General features: G+C 43.4%; 1 protein-coding gene across 3 annotated transcripts in view; it reads left to right on the forward strand.

The window, feature by feature from the left end:
- Positions 1–390: 390 nt before the first annotated feature.
- Positions 391–11,083, forward strand: part of HPS3 (HPS3 biogenesis of lysosomal organelles complex 2 subunit 1) — a 76,595-nt gene continuing 65,902 nt past the window's right edge. Inside the window, exons 1-4 of one of the 3 annotated variants that reach the window (XM_069104727.1) lie at positions 391–689; positions 7,670–8,161; positions 9,411–9,597; positions 9,685–9,770. In XM_069104727.1, coding sequence (XP_068960828.1) covers positions 467–689; positions 7,670–8,161; positions 9,411–9,597; positions 9,685–9,770 — 988 coding nt within the window. In that variant the 5' untranslated portion in view covers positions 391–466. The remainder of the gene's footprint in view (positions 690–7,669; positions 8,162–9,410; positions 9,598–9,684; positions 9,771–11,083) is intronic. The other 2 variants (XM_069104726.1, XM_069104728.1) reach the window with 2 other exon arrangements.

Raw genomic sequence — 11,083 nt, forward strand, 5'->3', positions numbered from 1 at the left:
ACGGCTAGACTGGGCAATGGCAGAACGGTAAATTTCCGTCTGCATCTCGCAAAGCTCCTTATGTGCGCTTTTACGTATGCGCAGGCGGGCTGGCTGGGTGGTGGACCGAGGGCGCTGTCTGCATCTAGGTAAGAGATATCCCTCTGGGGGCATGCATATACATACACACGTATACATACATATACACAGTGGCCGGAAGGGACAATGGACAGAGGGCGAGCTAAGAGACACATGCATGAACATGGATAGATGTGCAAGTCGACAATGCACAGCGAGCTCAGGCTTTAGCTCTCCTCCCGCGCGTGGCGGGCTCGGGGTCCGAGCGCCGCGGTCTCTTTAAAGAAGGGGGTGTGCTCTGCCCCCGCCGGCCCACGTGACGCGGCTCGCAGCGCTCGCGGAAGTGGGGCCTCCGCCCCCGGCGTTCCCTCCCCCTCCCGGCTCGGCGGGGGGCCGCGGCCCCGCAGCCATGGTACGGTTGTACAACCTGCACCCGTTCGGCTCGCAGCAGGTGGTACGGTGCCAGCAGGAGCCGGAGCGGGTGTGCTGCGGCGGGCAGGATGCGCTCTTCGTGGCGGCGGGCTGCAAGGTAGAGGCGTTCTCGGTGGAGGCTCGGGCGCCCGAGCCTGCACGGCCGCGCTGCTGCTTCTCCACGCTGGGCCAGGTGCTGCACCTGAGCTACAGCGAGCCGGGTAAGCGGGGGTGGAGCTCCGCGCCCCAGCCCGGCCGCCGCCCCTGCGCGCACCTTTCCGCCCGGGCGGTCCTCGCGGGGGGTCCGGACTAAGGGGGGTGTGGGGGGGTGGCTGCGTGCGTGCGTCCCAGTGAGCTCGGGGCGGGGGAGGAAGCCCCGCGGGAGACCTCGGAGCCCGTGCGGCCCCACCCCCTCCGGTGGCGGAGCAGGAACCCGGCGTACCCTCCTGCGTCTTCCCAGACCCCGGGTACTGAACCGGCCGGGGCTGGATCCGCCCCGTAAGAAGCCCCTAAAGCCGGTGCTGCAGCTGTGCCCACCCAGGACGATGCAGCCGGGCCCACGCAGTCTGCATTCCCACGGACCCGCCCTCCGGGAAGGGTCTGCACTGGGGAGGTCTCAATCGGGCTCTTTACTTCCCGGGGCCGCCTCCTTCACGAGGTCTGTCCAGGCCTCCCCTCCCCGCCCCTGCAAGTTACCTGCAGGTACACATTTTGTGTGACCTTGCCCGGGACCGTTGATCCTCCCCATCCCGGCCCTGAGCGCCTTGCACGTGGGACCTTCTCCGGCCTTGGTCCCTGTGCCTGACGCTTGGGTGTTTGGGAAGAGAGACAGAGATCCAACAGCCAGGCAGTTAAGTTGGGAAGCGACTTATTCACACGAGAAAACCCACTGCAGGCTGGCTCCCTTTTACACCGGAGCGCTCCGGTGAAGTGATGGTTTGATTGACAAGTGTTGCGGACACTCCTAGCTATGTAACATAACGGGGTGGAGTGAGGGAAAGAGCCCTGGTCCTTTTGTACCTTCGGAGAATTGGATTCCAACGCTTTGACTCTTTTTTAGCCATCTTGACCCTCTTTGTTAAGTTACCTTATCCCTCTGGACCCTAGTGACGTCATCTGTAAATGACCACGTCGGAGTAGCCTATCCCCAAGGCCCTACCAAGGTGTCACTTGCTTTCCCCGCCAAAAAATGAAAACAGTCAAAACCCCCTCCCCAAAGGCTTCAGTGTCGGGAGCCAAAACCATCAATGCCAGTTTCTGACATTTAAAGCTGCCCTATCCGACCAGATACCTAAACACAGAGGGGATAAGTTGGTGGATTTAAATTTATATTATTTATCCCCTCTTGCTATTGTAGAGCTAAAATAATGGGGAGGAATTAGGCAGGTGTTAAGACCTTTTCTCCAATCATCCTTGTTTCTGGACATCTTCGACAGATGTCCACAGCATACTCTAATGGATGTATTGAAGTTCTTTACATGGGGGTCTACCCACGGTCCCTAGGAGGGATAGAGTTCAGGAGGTTCACGGATTTAGATGGGAATTTCAATATGATTGGTTTTGAGTGGGACAGGTGGAAACTTCTCTGGTAGTATTCCAAAATCTAGACAGATTTGTAGTAAGTTACCAAAGATTTAGCAGCCTGGGACCCTTGCCTTACTTTCCTGGTCATAAGTTGAAGTTTTTGCTAAGCTAAGCTAATGTGTAAGAGGGGAAAGTACAGACCTTTCATATCTAACCACAGGCCCAGATGTCCCAGGCTTGTTTCCAGTGACCACCATCTGACCTGTACAAATATAAAATAGGAAAACCTGTTACAAAACTCCGGACAGGTCACCATGTCCTAAAATCCCCCATGATTCATAAAATAGTGTCTGCTTTCATATCTCTTTTGATACTGCTGGCATTTTATTTGCTGTATAAGCGGATTCTTGTGGTCAGAATTAGATCATGAGCCTAAGTTCCTGGTTAATGAATCGGAAGGACAGGGAGGTGAGAAAGGGGTGGTCTTTGGGGTATATAACCAAGCTTTACATTCTGTATTTCGGGCTTCTCTCACTAGACTGCTTCCAGTGAAGATGACTCCCCCACCCCCCTTCCCACGAGAGGTAATAAATATCTTTTTGTTTCTCTGAGAAACCTCTTGAGTTATTGAATTTATTTTGGGCAAGAGTCTTTTGTCCCACACAGTTTCTTTTTTAATCCTTTGTCATTGATTTTATACATCACCGTACTGCCAAAGGGTGTTGGACTGATGGTGCCATTGACATAGGAAACCTCTCAGATGGGAAAATGACCAGTTAGGGTCAGTACCTTCTCTACAACATACAGTCTTTGAAGAGTTTCTGAGATCACTTAAGAGGTTGTTGCTACCCTGGGTTACAGCCAGTATATGTTAAGAGGCAGACCTTTTGACCTTTTTTTTTGCTTTTTGGAGGGCAATTGGGGTGAAGTGACTTGCCCCAAGGTCACACGACTAGTTTTTGTGTTTAGTATCTGAGGTCACATTTGAACTCAGGTCCTCCTGACTCCAGGGCCAGTGCTCTATTCATATACACCTAGCTGCCCCAAGGGGCAGACCTCTTAAACTTGAGATCTTTCTGGTTTGGAGGCTCCCTATCTCTACCATTATATCAGGCTGCCTAGTCACTTTATTTATATATGTGTGTAGGGGGAAACTAAGAAACCACTTTTTCCCTTTATTTAAATGAGTATGGAGATAACTTGAAAATAAAATCCTTTCTACTTAAACATCTGTGTTTGAAAAAAATGAAAAACCATAGGTTATGTGGAACACTGTTAGTTGACTTCAGCTGGCTTCAGGCTGCCCCTGCTGTGTGTCTTCCTCTTAACCCTCCCCCTCCTTCTGCACTTTCACTTTTCTTTCATCAGAACAGGGAAGGATGTGATGATATAGTTATTTACATTGTTTTCTGTATCTTCCTCTTCCTTCGTCCATGTTAAGTCCTTGAGTGAGAATCTTTTTGGATATCCCTCACCTGAAATAGAGATTCCCAAATCTTTCAGTTTTCTTTTTTTTTTTTCCATATCCTGTACTGACACCCTCAATGGAAATGAGAAAGGTGTTATCTGTTTTATTTTTTGATTGATTATACTTCACAAGGAATAAATTTGTCAACCAGAGGTATTTTAATTTTTTCGTATTTTAATATCTTACTAATAACTGTAGAATAAAAGACTGCCAAATGTGTTCCACACATCAGGTGGGAGGAAATTTAGATTGAGGATGATTATTGAAAGCATTCCAGTCTTGGGGGTACCTTTAATTTGTGGTCCTAGATTTTTTTTTTAATAGGAACTGTAATATAGTCACACCTCTCCAATTCTGCACTTGTAAAGGTGACTTTTTAAAACCTCTATGGGACTTCACATTCATTCCTATTAATTTCCATTTTTAAAGGTTGCCTACCCCACCTAAGTTTCTTTCCAGTCTGGCAAGATCTTTTTGGGTCCCTCTTGAATCAGTATCATTCACAGATTTGATTAGCATGCCATTGATTCCTTTATCAAAATCCTTGATAAATGGCACATGGCTCCCTGGGTCGTTCCATTAAGATAGATTTCCTTTCATGTTCACGTTAAGCCCTTAAAAATGTCAGTTGGTTCTGGTCATTGAACAAAACCATACCACCCTGTAGCTTCTGTCTATCTTGTAAGGTCTGAAATTCCCCAGGTGGGTGAACTCTGTACCTCCTGCATAACCGTGGGGTATTTTGATACCAAAGGAAGAGGCCAAGTGTCTCTATGTTGATTATAGGTAGTTTAATCAATCATTATGAATACCTAGAAAATAGGGGCAATCTGGGGTAGCTGCCAAACAGTTCAGTGGATCCCTGCTAAAGAACCCCCAAAATCCCATGGTAGTTACAGAAAACAGACAAAAGCAGGAGGAGCTATAGAGTTCATCACTCCTGATTAGTGGATGCTTTTGGTTTTCTGCTTAGTAATGAGCTTGGGAGTTAAGCCAGTGCTATGCAGTTCAAACAAGTTTGTGTATTGAGCATGTCTTGGTCATATATAGGTCACAATATTCTTGTTTTGGCTTTCATAGGTCATAGTATCTTGAGTTTTGACTGTCTAAAATAAAATTTTGTATCTAAGTTATGATTGTAAACAAGTTACCTTTCCCAGGGTTTAAGTTTTTATGACCTTTCACTTAAGGGCTTTTCCCATCAGGACCCCATGCTTGTCTACAAGTAGAGCATTAGGGACTTTACCAAATAATTAGCTGAAACCTAAGTTTACTCTTACAAGTACAATATTCCTCTAATCCGTCCATCTAAAAATTATTTTGTCAGGAAAGGAATCGAGTATAGCCTAACCTGATCACAATGAAGTAATGATGACTTTTATTATGAGTGTTTCCTATTCTAAGTATTCATAAAACATCCCTTTAATAATGTATTTTAAAATTTTGGCAGGAATAGAAGTCAAGTTCATTACCTCACAGGTGAAAGATGCCATTCTCTAATGTTTTTAAAAAATCAAAACAGTGTTGGCTTTTTCCAGTTCTGGGTACCTTGTCCCAGTAACTCGTACTTTTAAGGGCATCTCTCTCTCCTCTCTTATTGTTTTCATAAACTTATTTTGCCATGAATTATGTTTATCTTAGTCTTCCCAGACCACAAGATCAACAAGGATTTATTATTATGTGTCATGAGCTTTGGGGTTGCGAAGATAAAATGAAAGGCTGTTGGGAGATTTTGTTCTGATTCTTCTTTCATAACACAACTAATGTGGAAATATGTTTAATATGATTGTACCTGTTTAACCTGTATCAAATTGCATACTGTCTTGAGGAAAGGGAAGAGGAAGGAGGGAGAAAAAAAAATGTGAAACTCAAAATCTTATAAAAGTCAATGTTGAAAACTATCTTTACGTGTAATTGGGAAAAATAAATTACAATTAAGTGGGGGAAAGTCTATTGGGGGAGCTAATACCCACATAAATTTATTAAAATAAATTTACATTTATAAAAATTTGTAAAAATAAAAATTTGGGGACATTAGGAAAGACTATGCAGAAGGTGATGATGAGCTGAACTTTGAGAGAAACTAGGTGTATAAGGTTGTGTATCCAGGCATAAGGGACAGTGACCAGTGCAAAGAGATGTTCTGCTCTATGGGCCAGCAAAGAGGCCAGTTTAACTGAACCAGAGAGTGCTTGAAGGGCAGTGATGTAGAATAATCAGATGTATACAGTCCTTTGAGGATTGCAAAGTACTTTCCCTGTTACCTGGTTTGATCCTGACAATGACCCCGTCCTATAGGTGCTGTTATTCTCATTTTTCAGAAGAGGAAACTGAGGCAGAGAAAAATTAGGTGACTTGCCCAGGGTTACACAGCTGATACCTGAGGCAAGATTTGAACTCAGGTCCTACTGACTCAAAGCCCAGAGCTCTCTACACTACCTCACCTAGTTGACAATAGTATACAGTTAGAAAGAATAGTTGAAATCCGTCACAATAGGATTATAGATTTTAAGTTAAGCAGGACTTTAGGCATCATCTAATCCACCCCCTTAATTTTCTGAGCCCCAGAGACCCCCTAAATATGTCACTAGCAGTGAATGATAAGGAAGTCCTGAGGAATGATGGAAGGGAAAGGAAATGAAATTCTTTTTCTACCCAGGAGAAAATCATCTATACATACAGGATGATAGTGATTACTGACCTAAATTTTTCTGGTAACAATAAGGACATAGTATGGTTTGCCTCAGGGGCAAGGAGGAATTAACTGGTACTGGTGACCTGTGTCCTCAACCCTGAAGGAAGTGAAACATCTTATTCATGGAAGTCACATTCTGTTCACCGCCACCTGCTGTGGAGTCTTTTTTGTCACTTAAAAGGGGTGTCTATGTGTATGTGTACATACGTAAGTGTATCTATATATAAATGCATGTTCACACATATATGTGTGTGTGTGTATATATATATATATATATATATATATATATATATATATAAAACTGTAAACCTTAAAGCACCATAGAAATGCCAGTAATCAATATTATGATTCTCACATTAACAGTAGAAGTACCAAATGCACCAACTGATGCAAAAAATATTATAATTTTACTTTGAAATAAAAATTTTGATCCTATCTCTGGATTAAAGAAATGCAGTGTCAATTGCTGGAACTTAGTCTTTTGAGTTATTCCTACATTCTAGCCCTTCTAGTGTTAATGATAAAATAATATCTATTAGTTAAATAAACCATTTGAATTAAAAAGAAACGTTGCACGGATAGTCTCTTTGTTTCCTGGCGATTCACGGATGGTACCGTGTTTCCCCGATAATAAGACACTGTCTTATTAATTTTTTGGACAGAAAAACACCAGAGGGCTTATTTTCAGGGGAGGGCTTATTTTAGAGGAATCTTACACAGTAAGGGGAGGGCTTATTTTCGGGATAGGTCTTATTATTGGAGAAACACAGGTAGCTGCTTGAAAGGCTTCAGCCACAGCCTGTACATTTGGGTGGGATAATCAAAACTACCTTAAATAACCGCTTTTCTTTAGTTTGAAAGTATGTTTTGTTTTTCTGATTACTTTTTTTAAAAAGACTCATAGTTTTGTCTCATTTCTTCTCTGTGTTTCTCATGAAGATGTGATATTTTGAAATAGAGATTTCCCTGATTCCTGCCAGGTTTTCCACTTGCCTTTTTACACTTCTACACTTGCCTTTAATATGTCACACAAGTACTAGAAAACCATGAGAAGGGGGAGAGAGAGGAGGAGGAGGAGAGTTTGTTTCAATTATAGATTCTGGGCCAGAGCAACATTGACTAAGGAAATAGAATTGAAATTGATCACCAACGGCAGGTTATTTACACTCTTAACATTCTGTAATTGGATGCCTGCATCTGATTTTATAAAAAATGCCTCATGGGAAGAAAAAAATGAGGATCCCTAAGTTGGGATGACTTGATTTCTTTTCTTCTTTTTTTATTTTCTTCTTTAATTTAACTACTCTTCCAATCATGCTCAATAATTTTCTTTCCCCTGGGGAAGGAAAGGGACTCATGCCCCTTCTCCCACCCCCAAACACCGTATCTTACATTTAGTAGCTGTCCCTTACCTGTATAGTAGAGACGGCCCCAGTTTAGTGAATAGAGTGCTGAACTTGGATTTGGGAAAAAGTAGTTCTAATGACACTCCTATTCCCTCCTTTCCCCTCCAGGAGACTACTTAGTGACAATTGAGGAGAAAAACAAAGCCACCTTCCTTCGGGCCTATGTGAACTGGAGAAACAGGACCATGGAAAACTCTCGTGTGTGTATTCGCATGGTGGGGCACCGTGTGGAGGGCTGCTTCCGGGAAGCCACCAAAGACCAGATGTCAATCATTGAGATCCCTCTGTCCGAGCCGCCGCTCTGTGTCTCTTCTTGTCCTATGACAGGGGATCTTCTCGTTGGCTGTGTCAATAAACTGGTGCTGTTTAGTTTAAAATGGCAGGTCATCAGCGAGGGCTTCTCCATGTTGGACTTCGAACGTGCCTTAGTCATACACATAGAGAGTATTCTCCCCACAGAAATTTCATTTTGTGCTGGATATATTGCGGTAATGACAGATCTGGAAGTCTTAATCCTACATTTGGAGGCTGCTCCTAAAGATGAAGCAAATGTTGACCCCTCCCCGCCGACAAAGGACAGACCGGCCACCACCGAGGCTGGTAAATGTGGAATTTAGCTTGCTTTGACCTGCACGGGGAAAGTCAGTACCAGGTGACCTAAGTGAAGGGCTGATGCATTTTATTTTTAAAATGTGCCTATTAATGAAATAGACTAGAAGAACAACATGCCCCTAGTAGATAGAGCGCCATCTTGGAGTCAGGAAGTTCTGAGATGAAGCTGACTGTGAGACTCTGGACAGGTCACATACCTTCTGAAGTGTCTCATGCAAATTTCTTACGATTTACTAATTCATAGCCAGGTTATAATCTGCCCTGGTGAAGGGAGGCTACAGACATACTAGTCCCTCCCCACACTAAAGAAATCCCAGGTCCTTTGCTTAGTCATGTAGGACATGAAATATGTGTTTAGAGCTTAGTGGACTGGGGATTTGAAGACATTGAGTATGAATCTTTCTGTTATGTGGCTATAACTTGGCCTAACTTTTTTTGCTTGTAAAATGTCCTTGTCTCAGGTAATCCCACCTGTGCCACTTATAAGTTTTTTTGTGAGTGGGGTGGGAGTGGGGAACAAACAAGATAAAGTGTACGTGGAAGCATTTTGAATAATGTAAAGTGCCATAGATTTGAAATGTGATATTATTCATTGATAATAGCATGTTTTTGCTAGTACAGTGATGATCCCTTTAGAGTCATAATAACATTATGTAGTGCTCTAAGGTTTGGAAAGCACTGTAGAAATAGTGTCATTTTATCTCAACAACAAGCAGAGTGGTAATTTTTCTTTTTATTATCCTTTTATAGTTGAGGAAAGTGAGGCAAACAGGTTAAGTGACTTACCTAGGGTCGCACAGGTATGAAGTGTCTGAATTGGGCTTTGAACTCAGTTCTTGCTGACTCCAGGTTCAGGGCCGTATCTACTGTGCCATCTTTTATTTTTTATTAGAAATTAAAGACAATATTTAGGCACATATATTAGTAATGCTGTAGAGTACAGCGCATATTTTTAAATTACTGACGGAACCTTGTGAGCTATTGTGATGGGACCGAAAAGAACGTGGGAGTTGGAGTCAGGAGACACCAAGATGTCTCTAATATTTCTCTAGCCAGGCAAGTCACTAAACAGAGCCTCAGTTTCCTCACCTGTAATTGCCTGTAAAGTGCTTTGTTTAAATCTTAAAGTGCCGTCTAAATGTCAGCTGGATGGATTGCCTTGAAGTCATTTCATGCGGAATCTTTCATTTGAAGCTGCTTGCTGCTTTTCCTTACTCTTCATAGCTTATTTTTACAGGCAAAAAGAGTGATGCTTATACACTGTCAGCTCCTCAGCCAGAGCCAGAGGATTTTGTTATTTGCCAGAAGCCCACAGAGCTCCTTGGTGAGGTGAGCAGACAGTCTGGCCTCTCAGTTACCTTGGAGACAATGGGGTTGGATGATGAGAAAGCAAGTCCTTGCCGGGCACACCCCATCCTGTACAGGTACAAGGTCCTGCTCTTGTTATACCCTCCAAGTATTTTGTAAGCGGAAATTGTTCAGCAATGAGGTGGGTCTGTTTTCTCCTTCAGACGTTTTACGCCCGATGTGTCTTCCTATGTCTTCCCTGATGACACCAAGCTGCATTCACTCCAGTTGCTGCCTATTTACCAGACAGGTCAGTCCGAAAGTGTGGATGGTTGTGGGTAGAAAACACAAGTCAGAAGTCTTGAGTTCAAATTTTCAATTTTGCTATATGCCAGGTACCATTTGCATACTAGGTATTGTGGACATAAGACCAAAGTGTGAAACAGTCCCTATTCACAAGGAGCAGCTTTCATTCTAAGACCCCTTGCCTTATCTCCTTTTCCTCTTTTCTTAGCTCTCATCTTCCTGTTGATAGTCTAAATCAAGGGTCAGCAAACATCAGCTGCTGGTCCAGATTCAACCCATCATAAACCTTTCTTAATTCTTGAGCTGTACAAAAGCAGACTGCAGGCTGGATTTGGCCCATGGACTACTGGTCCATATCCATCATTCAATGTACAAGACTCCTATGTGGAGGATAAGTTCCCTTCACAGAGCTTGTCTTATCAGTGGAGCAGGGAGATATATACCCACATTGCTACATTAAGGAGACTGGGTTAAGTATCATTAGAAAAGCATTTAGGTGCAAATCAAAACAACTCTGAGGTACCACATCTCACCAGTTAGATTGGCTAAGATGACAAAACAGGAAAATGACAAATGCTGGAGAGGATGTGGGCAAACGGGAACACTAATGCATTGTTGGTGGAGTTGTGAACTGATCCAGCCTTTCTGGAAAGCAATCTGGAACTATGCCCAAAGGGCTATAAATACTTTCATACCCTTTGATCCAGCAATACCACTCCTAGGGTTATATCCCAAAGAGATCATAGAAATGGGAGAAAGACCCATATGTACAAAAATGTTTATAGCAGCTCTTTTTGTTGTGGCAAAGAATTGGAAATTAAGGGGGTGTCCATCAATTGGGGAATGGCTGAACAAGTTGTGGTATATGCATGTTATGGAATATTATTGCGCTATAAGAAACGGGGAGCAGGCGGTCTTCATATTTACCGGAGAGGCTTAAAAGAACTGATGCTGAGTGAGAAGAGTAGAACCAGGAGGAATTTGTACACAATTACAGACACAACGTATGTGTGATGACCAACTTTGATAGACTGGACTCTTCTCAACAATGCAGGGATATAAGTCAATCCCAAAAGACGCATGATGGAGAGAAAAACGTGCATCCAGAGAAAGAACTAGAAAGAACTAATTTTATATCCAGGTGGAAGCAAAATACCTGATCTTTTTCGTTCTCGTATTTGATTTTATGTCCTCTTTACCATTTTTCATTCCAGCTGGTACAATCCATCCTTATAACCTGACCATTGTATAATGTGAAAGTATTTACAGATCCTATACTTGATTATAAGATGCCATGGGGGGGGGGGGGGGGGGGGG

This window comes from Petaurus breviceps, unplaced genomic scaffold (genome assembly GCF_028583685.1).
Source record: "Petaurus breviceps papuanus isolate PSGF00001 unplaced genomic scaffold, PetGlider_PUasm1.0 688, whole genome shotgun sequence".
Taxonomy (NCBI): domain Eukaryota; kingdom Metazoa; phylum Chordata; class Mammalia; order Diprotodontia; family Petauridae; genus Petaurus; species Petaurus breviceps.